General features: G+C 43.1%; 1 protein-coding gene across 2 annotated transcripts in view; it reads right to left on the bottom strand.

Annotated features, from left to right (window-relative positions):
- The window catches only part of LOC102559891 (multidrug resistance-associated protein 1), a 68114-nt gene that overhangs the window by 14050 nt on the left and 33421 nt on the right, over positions 1 to 20643 (bottom strand). For both annotated transcript variants that reach the window (XM_006277435.4, XM_019476411.2), the window contains 9 exons: positions 17799 to 17966; positions 16719 to 16911; positions 12205 to 12277; positions 11147 to 11207; positions 9464 to 9683; positions 8766 to 8920; positions 5985 to 6140; positions 3680 to 3879; positions 2431 to 2557 (listed from right to left, as the gene is read on the bottom strand). In XM_006277435.4, the coding sequence (XP_006277497.2) occupies positions 2431 to 2557; positions 3680 to 3879; positions 5985 to 6140; positions 8766 to 8920; positions 9464 to 9683; positions 11147 to 11207; positions 12205 to 12277; positions 16719 to 16911; positions 17799 to 17966 (1353 nt within the window). The remainder of the gene's footprint in view (positions 1 to 2430; positions 2558 to 3679; positions 3880 to 5984; positions 6141 to 8765; positions 8921 to 9463; positions 9684 to 11146; positions 11208 to 12204; positions 12278 to 16718; positions 16912 to 17798; positions 17967 to 20643) is intronic.

Genomic DNA, 20643 nt, shown 5'->3' with positions numbered 1-20643 from the left:
ACTGGTTACCAAGGCCACAGGGGTGGAAAAGTGGACAGTTTTGTGGGAGTTTCACTTCCTTGCTAGGGCTCCTAGGCAGGGAGTGGGTAGCCAAGTGCTTGTGTGAAGTCCTGCTAATGGTTCCAGGGACTGCCCCAAGAACTCTGTGGCTTTTCAACACCTGCCCTGAAAGCTATTTTGTCCATGTCCTCTTCCTGTTATGGACCTTGCAGCTGCTGGATCCCAGGGTCATCTGGGGAGGCGGGGTAAGAGTGGAGGAGTCGCTGGGGGGGATGTGCGACTCCCTGCTTGTGGTGCTCTGGAAACCCCCTAGAATTTTTTTTTTCCTTTTTGCAAGACTTGAACTGGAAAGCATTTTGTCAGTTTCTTTTCCCTGCAGGACCCTGTGCTGTTAGTTTTGGGGCTCATTTGGGACAAGGGGCAGTGGGAGTAGAGGGCTTTTCAGATTTGGGCAGGCGGGGCTGGACACCTTGCTTGTAGTGTCCATGAGGCAAGGTGTTTCAGGACCTATCAACACTCCCCTGGCTTCTTGAGCCCCTGCCCTGGAAGCTATTTGGTCAATTTTACCTCCCTGCTACAGAATTTGAGCTCCACAGGTGCCCCCTGAATGAGCCTGGGATGGGCAGCACAGGGTCTGTACAAAAAAGTGAAATTTTCAAAATGCTTTCTAAAGCACATCTTACAAAAACAAAAAAAGGTGGAGCTCTTGGGAAGCCCCTATCACAACCAGTCTCCAGTGCACCACAAACAGAGGGTCAAACAGCTGCTCCCACCCAGCACCCTAGCAATGCCTCAGCTACATTTTCACTCCAAATTAACCAGGGTCCATTTCCTGTCCAGGCTATTCCTGTCCCCCAACTCCCTGCCCACACTCACACCTGTATATGCCCAGTCAGCCACATGGATTTTAGTAAAGTGTAACAATGTTCTTTATTAAACCTAACCAGTTTTTTAACTTAATGTTTTTGAGAAGAGGGAACAGAAAACTGCAACTGCAAGCAATGACATCTTCCTCTTTCTGGGCATTCAGCCAATCCAGGTCTTCTTCCTCCTCTAGGGAAATCCGGGGGAAACTCCAGGCACTGACACATGAATGACATGATGGTCTAGGTACTCTACTGCCCCTGGCTGGTGTTTTGGTGGCAATGCAATCTCTAAAAGGTGATGGCTGTATCTTTTTTAGACTCTTATCAGTATACATATAGACACCTCTGTCCAGGGACAATTGTGAATTGCTTCCCAATCCGTGACATTCTTGGAATGGTTTAATTGATACTTATGTCTGCACCCCATGATGTGCCACAGGTAAAAGCAAGGGATATGAGAACATTATCAATGTCCTGGCACTGCAAAACTGGAGAAGTAATTGGTTAATTTGTGTTCAAAAGATCCTGGGAAACGATTGGGCCCCATGGTACGGGGGAAAGGAAAACCCATCATAATTCAGGTCAGTCTGATGTAAGGGAAGGATTCCTTCCTGATACCAAATCTTATGACCACTATGACCCTGAGTGGGAGAGCAAGACCCCACTCAGTAAGAACACCCTACTTGTAAGAAGTAAAAATTAAACTTAACAAAACTAACAGTGAGTGAATTAGCTTTCCTGCAGTCTCTGTCTTGAAACTGTGCCTATTTAAAGGTGAAACAAAATACTTCTATATCAGTTTGACTTGTGTGTGTGTTCTTCTTCTTTCCCTAAGTTTGTGGGCTTTTGTCAGCAATTGAGGGAAGGGAACATTATTTTGTTTTATTTGTACAGCACCTGACACAATTATGTCTTGGTCAGTAACAAGGGTACCTGGACATGGTGATGACGCAATGAACAGGTAGGAAGTAGGACCAAACTATGAAGTGATTATATTAGTTTAGGTCTATTATACACACATCTTACATTTTTAGAAGTCTCTTTTAATTAAGTTTTTATTGTCTCTAGTCATTAATCAATGCAGACTTAATCCATCTCATTAAATCTAGATCAAATATGGCCTAAGTTGTATTACTTTTCAGAAACCTAGGTTTAAGAAAATCATCTTTTTTAAATAGTTTCATGTTAAAACATACTGCTTTTAAACTAACATTTCCCCTTTCAAGTGTCTGCATCCTAAATGCTGCAGCATTATGTAAGTGTGCCAGTAAGTGAATATTTATATAGATATGAGACTGACTAGACTATCCTTTCCCAATCTGATAAAATGCTAAAAATAAACTGTATAGCAACACTGTTTTTTAAATACTATATTTAAACAATAACCATTAATATTAAACCTTATAAAATATGAATTATGAGTACTCCCTGCATTTGAAGAATTAACAGAAATTCAAAGGAAAGCATATAATAGTAAGAATAAGATTGGCTCCGTCACATCAGTGAGATTTAAAGTAAAACAGTTGTAATTGGGAATTAGGATAAAACTGTATTTATTACTTACGTTAAGTGCATAAGATATTGACAGACCCACTACAGAGGAGCTCATTGTACTTCCAGCCATCACTGCAAACAATGCAGCAAAGAAAACCATCAAGTTTCCTAGAAATTCAAGCCTGACAGCCAACCACCTGCAGTAATTGTAGCCAGAAAAACAAAATGATGAATTACTTGCTAAATGTTTTTAATCTGGAATGATAATGATGAAACCATTACTTCACTTTTTTTTTTTTTCCATTTTTCAAAAGTAGATCTTGATGTGCTTTCCAAAGTAGGTAGTACCATCCTTCCCATTTTAGGGACAGGAAAACTGAGGCACAGAAAGAGGAACTGACCCGGAACTGCCCAAGTTCTCCTGAATTCCAGTCTAGGGCTCCTTTCTCTAAGTTACACAACTCCCTATTGATGTGAAAAAGATGGGAGCTGATTTCCCATTATAGCCCTGATTTATAGCCTACTAACTTTAGGCTTCTTTTACTCCTTCAGAACTAAGCATTCCCTCTTGGATCTGTACATGACAGTTTGTTGGAGGTGGAATAAAATTCCCAATAACTTCCCCACAGGGCCAGGATTTCACTCTTAATGTTCTCAGAGTAAGATACAAAAAAACTACTTTACTCGGTTTATAATTTTTTTTTTTTTTTTAACCTGGAATGCATTTCTCATTATCATCTGGAAATTAGTGGATACAGGATCTTCCAACACTCAACATCAACTTATCTGACTCTTGCTCTCAGTAACTTGGAGAACACCTACCTGTTTTAACCAAATGCAGCTGATGCATTCAAGCAACACTAAACAGCCTTGTCTAAAATTCAGCTTTAACAAATGATCTCTTTGCATGGAATAACTTTTAAGTGCAGTACTTATGAAATAATGCATTTTCTAAACACCCTTTTATAAAATCACATAAAGAAAAATTAGTCACAACTTAAAATGCTCTTAAAATCCAATAGCTATTAATGGGCTTTACTGTTGTGTAATATTCTTGTCCTAGATGATACACAATTATTTCCATGAAGTAATTTAATCATGGCACATTGTGTAGGATGTAACTTAATGTCTTGATGCAAATTCTGAAATCGGCAATCAAGAATGCTGGATAAGTATAGTACTTAAACTTACTAAGTTTTTTCTTCTTTCACAATGATTCTACTTCCATTTGAATTTAAATTTTATGTGGCTATTGATTTCAGCCTGGGCAGGTTTTTGGCTCAAGATGTGCAATAAGTTTCAGATTGTTTATACAGTACCTATTTGAGATGACATTGTTGTAGAAGTAAACCACGTTCTCATTTACCACATCTTTGTTCTGTCTAACAAATCTTTCCTCATGTCCAAATGCTCGGATTGTAGGTGCCCCCAAGAGAGTTTCACTGAAGTGGGAGATAACAGGGGCGTGAGATGCTCCAGCTAACCGACGGATTTGTCGTGAACTAGCTATGTAGTATCTCTGACAGAACAAACAGGCAAAAAACGACTTCAAACTTCTTTCACACAGTCTTCAAACATCAGGAATAAGACAGAGTTGAAAATCATATAAATTAATATTTATAAACAAGTGATAGCCAACAGAGTTTTAATTCAGAGGAGAACAATGTCTGTCTTAGGATACATCTACACTGGGGAGGAGGTAAAGAGGTGGAAAAGGTATATTTTCAACTTAGTCTAATCTAACTAGCTCAGGTTAAAATAGCAGCAAAAAAATAACCTAGTTCAGGTTAACAGCTCAAGTTTAATCACAAGCTTCCCTTTAGGTGTGAATTTGAACTGAAAACCCAAACTGATATCTAAATTTACTCTTACTGGTATTTTTATTCATATAAGTTAGTTGCCCTGAGTTAAGAGCACACCTGTTGCAACGTAAGAGTGTATGTACATTTCTGGGAGGGCTAATGATGCAAATAATATAATTTCCAATCATTCATGTTTTAAAATGCACAGAGACAGACAACTTTTTTTGCTGGGAAAGCTGCTGAATTGTTATTTCCTGTATTTTGTTCACATATAGTCTCAAGTTTAATTTTACATTAATATCATGTCAGTTCTAAATTCCTTGACTTAGACTATAGCCAATCATTTTGTGCCCCTCAACCATATTGCTGCTAATGTTTTCCTGCTCTGGATTGTATGTCAATTATCATAAAATAAATGGTGAAAGTATGTAGCATCAACTGACTCTGGAGTAGAGCAAGGGAAACAGCTGATGAAAGGATAGATTTTCTTAAACATTAAATTACTGGTTCATTTTGTGGTAGTTTTTTAGATTTCTATTCTTCCATACTCTAACTGATATTCATGACTATCACCTGTAGTAATTCAAGGCTCTTGCTGTGAATTTCTACCCATGTTGTTTCAAAGCAGCACACACCCTGCTTAAGTTTTTTCCGTGATTGTTCTTGTTTACCTATGTTCCATGACTCATTCTTTCTTTAACAACTTACCTTAAGTTATGGACTGCAAGGTAAAAAGGGGAAGGGCTTTATTTTACCCCAGCTCTCCTGAAGAAAGTGCCTTTGTAGTAGCTGTTCTGCTCTTACCCTGTACAAGTGAAAGCTAATCTATGCCTATGGTAACGTATCACACTGTCAATAACTCACGCGAGATAAAAACTGTATTCTCCTTTCAATCTGCATGTCCATAATGAGAGGATCTACAATAATCTAATATCTTATAAGCAAATAAAAGCTGGAATAGGGAAAGAAGGAACCGACAAAGAAGTATTGTACAGTAAGAAAATTCAACATAGGTTCAAATCAATATAGGCAGAAGCTTTGGATACTGGTGTGAAGCCTAATATACATTTTAGTACTAGTTTAAAAGTTGTTTATTTTTTTTGGCATGACAGAATACCACTTGTGTTTGCAAGGTATTACATATTAATTATCTTCTTCCCTCTGAAACACTTGATTATTCAGCAACAAAAAGGCTCACTGGGTGCATCTACACATGAAAAAAAGGCAAAACAAACTCCAGAGCTGTTTGAGCCAGTCAACTGCTCCCAGGTGCAGCATCTACACATGTGCTTGGGACAGTGGCAATCTGAGTTGTGGCAGAGCAGGTCTGGGCTGGCAGGGGTTATGGTGGGGTCCTGACCTCTAGGTGGTGGCGTTGGACAGAGGAGGGGTCAGCTGGGGCACAAGGGTACAGAACCTACAGAGCTATGTGGCTAGTTGGCAGCCAGGAGTCTGGCCCCTGCCTGGTCACTGTCTAAATGTGTGTTTCAGCACAGTTAATTATTCCACTGTAAGATAGTACTGCCCCTGACAGAACTATTTTATGGCAGAGTTAATTAGTTTATTGTGCCCTAATACCAGTGCACATGTAGACAGTGATGCTTTACTACTAAGCTAATTAGTGAACTCTGCAGTAAAGCTCATGTGCAGATTAACCCATTGAAAAGAAGAGGTCTGGGTATTTTTTTTAAGCATAATTTACACACCCACCCCTGGATTATTATTGTTTTTTTTTTTTTTAATGTTAAGCATAGACACAACCCCCATTCCTAAACAATATGGAACACAATGTTATTTCTTGTTAATAAATTAATCTACTTACTTGGATAGTAAAGTATAAGTATCCAAGGGGTATAACTATCAATATGAAGAGTGGTGAAGCAGATGTGATGACTAGGATGGTCCCAAGAACATCTAGCGTACAGTTTAACCAGGTCCGTAAATAGTAATGAAAGCGCACATCCACCATAAACATGTCCTGTGATGTTACACACACACACAATAATTTTAGTATCTCCTCACCAAAACTGGTTACAGATCTTTCTCTAGGAAGTGTCCTTGGCAAAGGAAATTAAACAACTAAAATATCTTAATACACTCTTATGAATTTTGCTCAGTAGAGTTTGCTAGCAGCTTCCTGCCAGATGCCTAACTGTCCCATTTGTTGCTGGGTATACTCTGTCACAACAAACTGAACCATTTGAAACAAAGGCAAAGATACTTCAATGTATACTGTGAAAGCTGCTAGCTGTGAAAGCTTATGCATTTTTGAAATAGTTAGTCTCTAAGATGCCACTCTGCTGTCTTATACCTGACATCAGACTAAAACAGCTTACTACCTCTCTCTAAAGCACTATTTACTAGGGCTGTGCAAAGCTTCAGTAGCTGATTTTGATTTGGAGGAGATTCGGCAGCCGAAACTCAGAATCCAAATCAAATCAGGAGACCCATTAATCTCTCTGAATCGAATTGGAAGCCTCCAAATCAATTTGGAGATTCGGCCATAGACTGTACAGGCAGTCATTGACTGCAGTGCTGGCAGGAGCAGCTGGGGGAGCAGCTAGAGGAGCCCTGCTTGAGCCAGCAGCCCTGGGAGAAGCTGCAGCTCATCTGGCTGCCCCGCTGCCAGGGCAAGGCAGGCAGTGCTGGCAGCCCCAGGAGAAGCCACGAGGGCTAGGGAATTGAACTGGTAGCTGGGGAGAATGACCAGGGGCTGGGGGAACAAACAGGAGATTCCCCGCAGTTCCCAGTTTGATTCATCAGCTCCCTGATCATTCCCCTCAGCCCCTGCAGCTTCTCCCAGGACTGCCAGCACTTCCTGCCTCAGCCAGGGGAGCAGCCAGATGAGCCACGGGTTCTCCCAGGGCTGCCAGCTCAAACTGGGGCTCATCCGGCTGCTCCCCCAGCTACTCTTGCCGATACAGCCTACCTGTATAGTCTATGGCCGAATGAGATTCAGGGCCGAATATCTTTGGATTCCGATTTAGCCAAATCAAATTGGGACAGTGATTCAAATCACCAAATCAAATTGCTGTCCCTCCAAATCCCCAAATATGAAGCGAATACTTTCCACTTTGCCCAGGCCTACTGTTTACCCTAGGAAAGGCTTACTAGGCTGAGAACCAGTAGATAAGGAGTTTCTCTCTCTGCTTTTCCACACCTTCGAACAATCCTTACTACTAATAAAGGCTTTATAACCCATTGAGGGGTTACACAAGCTACAAACAGAACCTGCATTACAAGAAAGCAGATTCAAGTCTTAGCTGCTTATTCATGTTATCACTCAGAAAGAAGCTGCCAAATCTAAATAGTTGGTAATTCTGTTTGTTTTCAGGTATAATGTATTCTCTTTAGGTCTAGCACACACAATAGGCTATTATACTTCACTTTTTAAAATCAAATAGTAAAAATCTGTACTATAGTCACTGTCTGTATTCAGGAATGGGGAGCATTCTTGTTATACGTAGTAGGCAACCATCAATCTTTTGGATCTTGGCATATGTGTAAGGGGTCTAGTCACCAAGAACTTATATGCATATAGCTAGGCAAGAGTATGGAGGAGTGGAGCCTGCCCAAGACCAACCATTCCCCCCTTTACACCACTTAGACCAAATCCAAAGGCCAGACTGAGTCCAGACACTCAGTGCCTCAATGGTTGTAGCTTCTGCCAAAGAGCAACAGTATAAGTACTGCTGCTGACTGCCTAATATCTCTGCAAGGCCACATTTCTGCCAGGGTGTCGTTCTCCAGCCAAGGAGTACTCACTGGATGAGGTATTGGTTCATTAAGAAAAACAGTCTAACTCTTTTGCAAAAATGTCTACACCTCCCTGCTTGTCACCTGACACCAACAGGGAAGGAATCCTGCTTGATCTGCAAAACAAAGAGCACCTCACAAAGACACTCTCATGGACCCAGAGGGACAGATTTGCAGCTTTAGTTTCCTTTGTGCAAAAATTAAGTTTTATTTCCTACATATGGGGACTTTTTTACCATCTTTAACTTTCCCTGAGCCTGATGAGGGGCACGTGAGACTGAAAGCTTGCAGAAAAAGATCTAACTTCTTGCAATTTCACAGTTGGTTTAATAAATGGTAACATATCTGAACCAAGAGTTTGCATTTCTTTTTGCATATCTTTGGATTCTGATTTAGCCAAAAATCGGAACCCAAAGATATGGCTACCAAATACATCCCACTCTAACTTTCGAGAACTTGAGTGTGTCACCCTGGTATCCTTTTGGTATAGTTGTCTGTCATCTTTTATATAAAAAAAAAAAAAAAGTATTATGGCCTACAGAATTCTAATTGTTTAAAAATCAGGTTATCAACAAGATTTTAAATTTAAACTCCAGGTTTTAAGAGAGCTGCATGTGCTTTGAATAACCAATGATCACAGCTAGCAGCAAAATTTTAAGAGCCTCTGCTTTACAGAAACATATTCTATATAATTTTTTCAGACTTCTTTCAACATGGAACAGTAGTTTAGCATCTGGTATTGATTCTAATTACTCTATTTTTAAAATCCTTACATGGAGTTAAAGGTACCGTTCTCTATTATGCTTTCAAAAATGGGAAACATCTTTAATTTGTTTCTTTTGTTTACCTTTGTGAATCTGTTGATGATTTGACCTACTGGATTAGTTTCAAAGTACTGGAGTGGAAGGTGCAGTATACTGTCTAACATCTGATGATGCAATACTCGAGAGGCAGAAAGAGATCCCCGGGTAATCACGTATGCACCGTAGCATACTAGGAGACCTTGAGAATAAATAAAAAGAGTCTCAGCTTTTTTTTGTTCATCAGTAAGTTCTGGTCTCCTTGCCAGAAGATCAAACTTCAGGCTGGCACGTTCACTATAATGCTTGTTTTCATCCAAGCATCTATTCCGATTGTGTTAATCTTACTAATTCAACTTCAAAGGAAAGTCTATTCTTCTGTTCACATATATGTAGCTTTCATATTAACCCTAGCTGTGATATCACCATTCATGGAAACGGACAGTCCATACCACCAATAAAATAACAATTCCTTGCTACAACAGTGCTTAGTTCCAAGAACAGTCATATTGGTAGTAGTTAGTATATTTTTCCTTCCACTTTGCCTTTTCAATCCTTCATTTAATTTGCATGAGAAGCCTTTAGTCTAACGTGCACTCACCACTATAAAATATGACCAGTGTTGTCTGTCATTATCTTACCAATTGCAATACTGACTGTAGGCTTACTAAGCTATAAAAATATTCAGGCAACTAGACTTTGAAAATACAGAGAAAATATAATGAACATGTATGCTTAACCTTACCTTGTATTAGTCCCAGAAGACCATAGATGCCGAGTTTATTGTCTCGTAACTGTTTCCATTCTGTCAAGTCATTCGTTTGTTCTACTTCTGCTGTCCAGGTACTAAGCCACAGATTTTGTCCTATGGCCAATGTGTTTTGCCCTAAATAAGCAGCCAGGCTTAACCATATCCAGAGCCACCCAAAGGCTTGCAGATATTTCAAAATAATTGACATTTCCGTCTAAATACAGGAGAAACATGAGTTATTTATAGAAACTGTTAGGGATGCACCAATAGAGATTTTTGGGGCTGATACCAATAGCCGATTTTTAAGGAGGCATATTGGCCGATACCGATCCGACTTCTGATATGCAGCCTGGCAGCTTGAAGAGCAGTGTCTTGGCTGGTAAGTTTGTTGTGGTAGAAGGGGCGGGGGGGGAGGGGGGGGGGGACAGATTGAGGCCCCTTCAGATTGTGGTGCAGGAGGGAATGAGACAGGGGCTGCCCAGCTGGGGTGGAGCGGGGCAGAACATGGGATGGAGCTGCGGCTTGTCCAGGGGACAAGGGAGGTGCGGCTCCCACTGCTGCGCACACCCCGGGAGGCATGGGGGGCGTGTGCTCCAGATCTGTGTGGGGTGGGGCAGCTGCTGCTGTGGGCTGGGACTAGGGCTGCTCAGGGCTCTTCCTGGCAGGGGCTGAGCTGGGCTACAGGCGGGGCGGCACTGGGAGGGGGCTACGGGGAGGGCTGCAGCCACCCCAAAATTGACCATAGCCCTCCCCAGCTCACCCCCAGCACCACCACTGCCTACCCTGAGTGCAACCCAGCTCAGCCCCTGCCAGGAAAAGCCCTGCACAGCCCAGGCTCCAGCCCACCCCACACAGATCCAGGAGCACATGCCCCACCAAAACGAGCTACTCACAGATCCATCCCACACTCCACCCCAGTTGTGCAGCCCCAGCCCCACTCCCTCCCTCACTGAGGGGGGCTTTGATCTGCTCCCTCCACCCCTGCTCCCTTCTACCACACCAGACTTACCAGCTGCACGCAGCTCTCCAAGCTGCTGGGCTGTGCTCCTCCCTGCCTATGTGATGCGTTGCAGTTGTGCACATGTATAAGGCATTTACCTGCCACATTATAGGTTGCATCAGGCTGATTTCCGATACAGTCTATTTTCCTTATATTGGTGCCAATCTGATATTGGACCGATGCACCTCTAGAAACTGTTAAAAGTCAAACCTACTTTACGTTAAAGGATTTTGATGTACTAATTTCTTCAGATTTATATTGTGAAATATGATCATTATAAATCCTTGAAACCAGTATTTTGGAACTCTGTATATCTACTTCCCCCAACACTCCTTACCCTCTTAATAGCCTTTAAGAGGCAATCTTAATTCTGCTATTTCCTGACTTTAAACTTTTAATAATTATCTTTTTAATGTAGGGAATTTTAATGCAACTTCTTAGAGATTATTTTTTGAAAGGAAACTGAAAAGAAACAAAGAAAGTAAATCCCAAACCTAGCACACTGATACTTGCAGTCATTATCAAAGTTGAAGCCTTTGGATACACTGCATACATCTGAACTGAACCAACAGAATAAAAGATAGCAATAATAGGTTGTCATTCTTTCTTGTAGTTTTAGCACTAGATGGAGGTGAAATACTGTCAGGGATTTCAAAGGTATTTTTCCTTATACTTACACTGCCAGTAGGAACTTTTTCTTTCTTCATTGGGAATGCTTTCTTTTGATCCAAGAAAGAACTGGAAATAACAATGTTAAATAAATATTACACATCATCTAAATCAAGAAAAAGTATACACAATGATCTTCAACAAAAGCACAGATAATGATAATGTGAATTCATTTTCCAAGCAATTCATAATTATTGTTAAAATATCTGGGTGGCCAGGCACTGGACCTAGAATATAGTGCTTTAAGTGTACAAACATACAATTATAGACATTAGGGCTGCAAGGGACCTCGGAAGGTCATCAAGTCCAGCCTCCTGCCGAAGGGCAGGAAGTCAGCTGGGGTCATAGATCCCAGCGAGATAAGCATCCAATTTACTCTTGAAGGTGTTCAATGTAGGTGCTTGAACCACCTCCGATGGCAGGCTATTCCAGACCTGGGGGGCTCGGACAGTAAAGAAATTCTTCCTTATGTCCAGCCTGAAATGGTCTTGCAGTAGTTTATAACCATTCGACCTCGTCATCCCTTAGGGCGCTCTGGTGAACAAATGTTCCCCCAGATACTGGTGGTCACCCCTGATAAACTTTTATAGGTGGCCATCAGATCACCCCTGAGCCTGCACTTTTCCTGGCTAAAGAGCCCCATGGCTCTCAGTCTGTTGTCGTAAGGTCTGTTTTCCTGACCTCTGATCATGCGCGTGGCTCTTCTCTGGACTCTCTCAAGCTTCTCCACATCCTTTTTGAATTGCGGAGCCCAAAACAGGATGCAGTACTTCAGCTGCGGCCTCACCAAGGCCGAGTACAAGGGGATAATAACGTCCCAATTAAATGTGTCTGTATTACTCTGTTTAGCTAGAGAGCAGCATGGATTCCAAAGATTTCAGAAAAAAAGCCTAGATGCTTGTGTGTAGGAGAGCCAAGGTGATGCAAGAAGTCTGCCTCCTACCTCACCCAAAATCTAGCACAATAATGTCCCCTCAGTGCACAAGCTGAGGGCAGATCTAGCATCACCTCAGTCATCCTCCTCAGATTGGATCCTAGCTAGGTATGAATTGCTTTCAGTACTTGCCTATCATTAGGTCCCAGGAATTCATTTTGTGGCAGAGTATAGCTTTTCTGACTGCCTCCTTTTAAAGAATATGCTGTAATGGAAAAAAAAATGAAGAGCCACAGTCAATCAGCTGTGATCAGTTACAGAAATTAAGGAGCCAGACACAAAAAGGAAACCATACAGATATGGTAGATGGGGCTGCTCTGTAATGCATGAATGCACTGGTTTAAGCTAGGGGTGCACCGATAGATAATTTTTGGGCTGATACTGATGGCTGATTTTTATTTTTTTTATTGATTTATTTTTTTTTAAATGAGCCACATTGGCCGATACAAATCTAATTCCTGTTATGCATCCAGGCAGTTAGGAGAGCAGAGTCTGGCTGGTAAGTCTGTTGGAGGCAAGGGGTGAGGGAAGGGGTGTGGGGTGGGGCAGATCAAGACCTCCCTCACTCCAAGTGAGGGAAGGAGTGGGGCTGGTGCTGGGGCAGGGACTGCACAGCTGGGGCTGAGTGCAGGATGGAGCCATGAGCAGCTCGTCTGGGGAGTGTGGGGAAGGGGTGGGGGCTCCCACCACTGCACGCACCCCAGGAGGGCATGGGGGGGGGTGTGCCCTAGATCTGCACATGGGGCAAAGGCAGGTTAACTGCAGGCTGGGAGCAGGGTATGGGGCGGGGCAGGCTGTGCTTGGGGCAGGTGGTGCTGGGAAGGAGGTATGGGGGGTGCTAGAGCCACCCCAAAATTCACCGTAGCTCTCCCAACCCCCCTCCCAGTGCCACCACTGCCCGCCCCAAATGCAGCCCAGACCAACCCCCTGCTGGAAAGAGCCCGGCGCTGGACCCAGCCCAGGCCCAGCCTGGACCCAGCCCGCAGAGGCAGCTTGCCCTTGTTCTGCATGCAGATTCAGGGGCACACTCCCCCTGTGCCCTCCTAAGGTGGTTCTATTACTTTAAGGAGAACATGGCAGACCAAACTTGCTGTGTGGGGCCAACAGCTGAGCAAAAGCCAGCTGTTAGAAAGAAAGCAGGCAAGAGATAGCAAGGGCAGGAGTTACCACTTGGGGAGGGACTGTCCTGGAGCTAGTTGCCTAGAGGCAGACCTCCAAGCAGCACAGAAGTAAGAACTGCACACAGCTGAGCTAAGCTTCAGGAGAGAAGGACAGAATGGTCATCAGGCCAAAAAGGAAACCTCCATGTACGGCTAGAGACCCACCTGACGGGAAGCGGTGGGGCTTTGGGGCACATAAACCTGGTACCTGAGAGCTAGTGGGCAGTGTGGCCCAGCAGGGTTGCAATGAGAGGAGATGGTCCCAATAATATCTCGTGTACAGTTTAACCAGGTCCTAATAGGTGAGATGGCTGCAGGAGATGGACTGCCTGGCACCCAAGCTATCCTGCAAAACTGCAGGGCAAGAGCTGAAGGGGACTTATGGCATCCAGCTTGGGTGGTCCCAAGGGGCACCACAGCCTCAAAGGGAATCACTGGGCCCCTGTGCAGCTTGTGCAAGCAGGCTGGTAGGCTCCGGGGAGGGGGTGTGGGCTTAGTTTTACCTGGCTCACCCAATCTCTATATAGATCATACACTTCAGTGGGAATTTTTGGTGCTTTTATCTTTTATCTAAAACTGGTTGAATGAGCTTTAGATAAAAGCACCAAAAAGCCACACTGATGCGCCTGATCTATACAGATGCTGGGGAGCTGGGTCAAACGTCCTCTTCGAGTAAAGTTTTGTTTGTTTCGTTGTCCCCCCCCGCCCCCATGTCTGTCAGCAGCCTCTATGTCCAATCCTCTACTCTGCTCCCTGGAATAGTTTTTTAAGGGGAGTCCAAATTGGCAAAAACAGGAGAACAAGGACAAGCAGATTTAGAAGGAGAAACTCTCTTAAGCAGGAAGAAGACACTGACCTCTCCATTGAGCCTGCAGCTTATACTTATGTTGGAGTCAATACCATTCCCACACTTTTAGTTTCCCATGTTAGGCTATTATAAATAAGAAAAGAGTAAACAAATACAGCTTTTTTTTGTTTCTTTCCTGTTTTTGGTTAATCTCTATCACAGCTCTGTTAAAGTAAACCTCTGCTTTCTGTGTAGATCAAAGGTGCTTTCAGCACAAATGTTACGCATTTATTTGTATCTATTAACACCAGACACTTCTACTACATGCTACAAATGAACATGGAGAGAGTTTTGCATACTATGGGTTATGTTTATATTACAGTCCCATAGTATAAATTAAGTGCTTTTTAATTATCTCTAGTTAGAACTGTATAAATGTCCTCTGACTTTTAATAAGTTCTCTTAGAATTCAAACCATTATTCCTTTCTCTTTTGAACTTAGTATCTTTCATTAGGCAAATGTTGATTTTCCTCCACACCACACATCACTACCACAGAGGCCTTGATAAACAACAGCAAAAGCACTAACTGACAAAGATCATCCTGCACTACAAAAAGAGACAAATTCTTCCCTTGGATTTCAGGCAACATCCCTCTAAAGTGAAAATTACTTCTTTTGTGTATTTATAAGGGGAATAAAAAGATAGTCTTGGCTGGAAATTTCCTGTTCCATACTCTACTGTGACAAAGAGCTAAGGGTGGAAACAGATGTCTCCTGACACCTCATTTGTGCCACCATAAAAAAAATTTATGGTGAACAAATGCAGAGCAAAGCAATGCTGATACCCTTTGTTATGTCACTGAAAGGGAAAACAGTGGTTCAAAAAGGTGGTAATACTCTGTAGCTTCATTGTGTTGGACATTTACTACATCTGTGGTGAAAGAGTACAAGCAGCAAGAGCGGCTTTAGCTCTCCCACCGCTCCAGGTAGGTGCTCTGGAGGCTTGAGGGGCCGTCAAGCCCTGAGAGCACTTGCCTGCTTTCCCTACTTAGAGGGGCACCCCAGGTAATCTCAGGGTGTCTCTCCATAAGTGGGGAAGTCAGGGTTCCCCACACAGTCAAATCTGGGGCAGGGGTGTGGCTGTGCAGGAACAAGCCCATCCCTGCTCGGTCAGACCCATGTCTGGCTGAAGGAAAGCCCTGTTTTCCCTGCTTAGCCCGACCCAAAACCAGTAGCAGGTCTGGCTGAGCACAGAGATCACATCACCCCTTGTCCTGCACCACCAAGGGCAGGATAAGGGGTGATGTACATTTCACCCAGTGAAGCGGATCATGTGTGCCACATCACGGTGTGGCACAGCTGACCCACATCATTCGGCAATGTCTCTTTCTAGCCTAAGTTCACAGAAATGGGGGTGAGTGGGTGTAACAGGGAACCCTGGCTCTGTTACTGAAGGAGCAGTGTGGCGCCTTTTAGGGCAGAGACTTTATAGCAAAGGCAGCCAGAAGAGTAGGTGTTGAAGGACAGCCCTGTAGTTGGGTCAGCTGACTGGGGGCATCACATGACCAAAAGAGGTACTCAGGCCAGAGTTATATAAACCTTGGGATTAAGCCAGTCCAGGACACCAGTCCTGAGAGTTGCAGGGTGCAGAGCTCCTGGCAGCAGCATAGCAGGGACGACCCTGTCACTGCTGCTCGCCACTTCCTGCTGCTGGGATCAGAACCACTGCATGGAAGAGGGGAGGGGGGTGATGCATACCCCTGGCTCCATTCTTCCCTCACCCCCTCCTTAGGCAGCATCCACGGCTTGTGCCCTGCTTGTATGGTGGGGCCCCTGAATCTACACTAGGGCTGGAAGAAAACATCTCTGCAGGCCTGGGAACAAGAAAGAGCTACCCAGGGGAGAGAGAGATGCCTATTATGCAGGCAAGTGATCTTTATTTCATGTTAATCCTGGCAAGAATTTGGATGCCTAACAGGAGGCTGAAGTGTTTAAATTTAAGGTGTACTGGTGGCTTGGGTTGAGAGCTACAGGGATGCTTTGGAGGTCCCATTATTGTCCTAGGAGCATGTGATTGTCTTGAGCCCTGCTGGGGGCAGGTTCAGATAAAGTAGATACAGAGCCCAGAGCAGGGCAGAGTGTGGGGCCATTGAGCCCAGGGCGGGAGGAGACAGGGGCCAGGGGCCTGACACCTGAGTGGGGCAAAACCAGGGCTGGGACCCAGGGGCCAGGCCTAGAACAGTGGGCCACAGCTGTGGGACCAGGCAGAGTAGAGGAGAGGAAGCTGGGAAGTCTAAAATCCCAACAAAGGAAGGAAGGCCTGAAATAGCCTGGAGATGTAAGGACACGTGTCCCACCGACTGGCGATTCAAAACACCTGTGACGCATGGTGTAGGGAAGGATTGGAGCCATGCAATTAGCCTTTAAGGCATGGACCCCTAACATGCCTGGGGTCCTTACATTAGTGTAAGATCAGGGCAGCCCCCCCATGCTTTAATAACCATTTACATCACGGTGTGGTGGGTAAAAGAAGGGTGGAAAGCCCTGAGGACAGGGTGTAAGGAATTTGCTCAGCCTCCAGGGGCTTCATGGCCAACCCTGGAGATGATCCCCTGTTACAGTGGGAAATAACATTTTAGCAACTCTTGTGGAAAGTTATATCTTTAAAAAACATGATATATGCAAAGATACTACATACAGTCACTTTTTATTGGTAGTGTTTCTTCATTTTTGCTTTCTGTGCTGAAGACTTGTAGTAGTTCAGCAAAATTGGCTCTTTTTGAAAGCAGCTCTTGGTAATTTCCCATATCCGCTATCCTTTCAGCTTCCATTACTATTATAAGATCTGTCTGAGGCAGGAATGCCAAGCTGTGTGTCACTAAAATACGAGTCTGAAACACAGAACAGTTTAATTTTTGCCATATGAAAACATAGTATGTAGCAACAGTATAGTTGTTACTATGAGGATTGCATAAAGAAGTGCCTAAGAATTTCCTTCTCATGGCCTCTAAAGTAGGCAGGCTGAAGAAACTATTATTACTGTATTTTTCTTGCATACCACCTTCCCCCTGCCTCCCCAAAATAAGACATGTACCATTGGAAGGCCAAATAAAGAAGAAAAAAAAAAAAGGCCTTTTCCAGAATCTTACCTGCCATTGCTGAATGCCGGAGAGGCAGAGTGCTATCATCAGCATCACTCATCTTTTTGCTGCAGCTGTACAACTAGAAATTTAATCTTGTCAGAGCCACTGCCAAATGGGCAGCATCAATTTGACAGCAAGTGTGACAGGGTTAAACGTGCAGTTGTACAGCTTCTCCTGCATACAGCCATGGGTAAGTATACAGCCATTCTAGCATCCCAATGCTTCCATTATGGTGTGGACATCAGTTTCCTCACTTAAACACACACCTCAATTTTGGAAGGCTAATTTTTGGGGAAAGGTGAGTATGGTATGTGAGTAAATACAGTACAATTAATTACAATAAACACTAAGTAATTATGAAATGCTGCTTTGTCCACAAGGTCCTTCAGACTGATACATTATATCTGATACCTCTAGAATAGGAAAGGGCTCATGTCTCAATGAAGTACAAAACTTTGAAATCTCTGCTTTAGGGGAAACTTGGATGCTGCAGCTCTCCTAAATACAACTGAAATGGTGAATGACTGGCATTCCTAAATCTCTGCCATCTACATAGATGTGACTGAAGCTTCTCAGTCTGCTGTTAAGTTTATATGAAGTGTCACCAATATTGGAAAAAAGTCTGCTTTGTTTACCTTGTTTTTTAAGAGCCCTGAGGGCCCAATAACCTTTTCAAAAAGATGTTTTCCAACATGTACATCTACAGCTGACAAAGGGTCATCCAGAAGATATATGTCCGCGTTGCTATAAACAGCTCTAGCCAGACTCACCCTTTGCTTCTGCCCGCCACTTATGTTAACTCCCTAAGAAGAGAAAATACATCAGTAGATCAAATTTGACACAGCTTTGGGTTTTTTGTGTTTTGTTTTTTTTAAAACTTCTTCAGCTATTACTCCATTCCTAAATATGACTATTGTAATATAATCATTGGAAATTCCATAAAGTAGACACTCACCCTTGGAGCTATGAACCTGATTTACTATCACTGCAAACTTGTATGTCTAACTAATGTCTGTTACATTATATCAATAAAGTGAAAACAGATCATATCAATAGTCTCAAGAGGAGATGATTTGTATCTTTTCCTAATACATATAGAACATCTTTAACAAAATTGGAGGCTTTTCTGTACTTATATATGATTTACTTTTTTTCTCATTTTACTTGAAGGTTATGAAGACTGTTTAAAATTTTTTTTTTACAGGTTAAAACTGCTGTTGTAAGTGAACAGCAGAGCATTACTGTAGGGACATAGCTTAACTACAAACTAGGTATATTTCTTTATAATTGGCTATAAATCCATTTACAGATGGTTCCTTATGTCTGCCTGCCTCACTTTATTTGTAAGAGCCTATGATTATGATTTTCCTCTCTGATCCCCCCAGTATCTTCCATGTAAGATCTCTAAGTGCTATAAGCAGGCATGGAAAAATATGAATTAATTCTGTATTTCATATATATAAATAATGGGAAAACAATTAGCCTTTGAAAGAGCAGGAAGAGTAATTTGCAATCTGCATCTTTGTGCATAAACTGGGAAAAAGGGTAAAGTTGAGAGTTTCAATTTTGCTTTGTATGTCTCAACATTCTGGATAAAGGAAACTCCCTGGTTTGATACTAGTACTGCAGTAGCTTCAAGTATTTTAGCTATAAGTAAAGTCTTCAGACTAAGAACGCATACCAGTCTTGAAGCCCTAGTAACAGAAAAACATTCTTTTGTCATATCTTACAGGCAAAATATGGTAATTGCTGTATTTAAATACACAGGTAGAGTCTCTGGAAACATATTTCCTTGCCTGTCTTACAACAAATCAAAACCAGAATAGTGAGAGTTGGGAGAGAGAGCAATTTTAGCCTGTCATCATTAGCCAGCTGGAGTATAAACACACATGAACAGTTTTTGTCTAATACACTGAAATGCCCTTGTTAACCACTGTAATGAAAACAGAAACATTAGTTCTACTGTTTATAAGCTTCTGGTTCCTGCTCTGGGATAGATCAGCATTTTCTATGCAATATGATATGTAAAAGCTAAGTGTTACCTGAATGTTTTCTTTTGTTGGTATTTTAAATTGCATAAGTACTAAAGTTTTAGTATTACCATTCATCATTATTCCAATTTGAAAATGGGTCCCTCTCATAAAATTTCAGACTTCTCCTTATCAGAGTGGCCAAAATAATTAGCATAAGACTGCTGGAACAGTGACAACTGGTTTCATCTTTTCATTATTAAAAATTTTGTTTTTTAAAGATAAACCCTGATATGGATACTGTGCGGGCCGGGCCCCGATCCTGCCGCCAAATGCGAGTCGGGAGGGGCGATCCGCGGCCTGTCTTTGCGCACGCGGGCTGTGGCCAGCAGCCCAGGCACGCGGGGTCAGAGAAAATCGGTGGCGAGCTAGAATTAGTCACAAACGCGTAGTGGTTGATTGAAAAGATTATTTACTTACACCCAAAGATGGTAGTGGTGTAGGCTGGACAGCTTTCCAGGTGCAGCTCTGCTTAAATCCTCGTTGGAGGACTACGACAAATTCTTTCCCACGGAGTTGTTTAGGCTCCGCGGGTTCGGCAATTCTTTCCCACAGAGTTGTTTAGGCTCCGCGGGTTCAGTTCGGTTCCCTGGTCCCCCGGAGTTGTTAAGGCTCCGTGGGTTTGAAAATTGGGTTTACAGGAAAGGGATACGTCTTGGATTGCGCTCGGCGACGGGGAGAGGCTAGAGGCGGTTCGTTCTTTTGTTCTCCCCTCCGGAGTAGTTAAAGCTCCGTGGGTTCGATTGTTAAGCCTCTATTGCCTGCTTGAGAAAAGCGTTGGGTCCGTAAGGATCCGCAGCACATAGAGATCTTCACACTGGGTGAAGTCTCCTCCTCCTGGTGTTTGTGGAGTCCTCCAACTTGGGCAGAAACCACTCAAGCCTTTTGTACGGCTAGCAAGCCAATAGCTAGCCGCCACGTGTGCCTACATTTAGAACCGGCCAATAATGTGGCGCGAATCTAAATACAAATGGCGGGAACTCCTTTGCACCGTACATCTCTGAGATGCAAAAGAAATGCACCATGCAAAGAAGCTGCAAATTGGCGGGAAATCCCCTGTTGCACCAGAGTTCTCTCCTGCAGCAGAGAACTCTACCGTGCAAAGAAAGCTACAATTTGGGCGGGAACAATAATTTAGCGGTGCCGAAGCACACACAAACAAAAACCACAACTTTGGGTTGTGACAGATACAAGCTTAACACCAGCTCCTAATCACAAATAATTACAATGTCATAGGGATAACGGAGACATGGTGGGACTCCACCCATGACTGCGCCACAAATATAGACAGCTATACCCTGTATAGGAGAGACTGAGCGGACAAAAGTAGCGGGGGTCAAGGAAAGCTATGCGTCCCTGCAAGCCGACATTGGCGCCCAGGGTGGACAACTGGAGACCCTCTGGGTTAAAATCCATGGGGAACATGGCACAAGGGACACAATGGTGCAAG

Source organism: Alligator mississippiensis, chromosome 1, assembly GCF_030867095.1.
Source record: "Alligator mississippiensis isolate rAllMis1 chromosome 1, rAllMis1, whole genome shotgun sequence".
In the NCBI taxonomy this organism is placed as follows: domain Eukaryota; kingdom Metazoa; phylum Chordata; order Crocodylia; family Alligatoridae; genus Alligator; species Alligator mississippiensis.
This window is presented reverse-complemented; position numbering and strand designations above follow the sequence as displayed.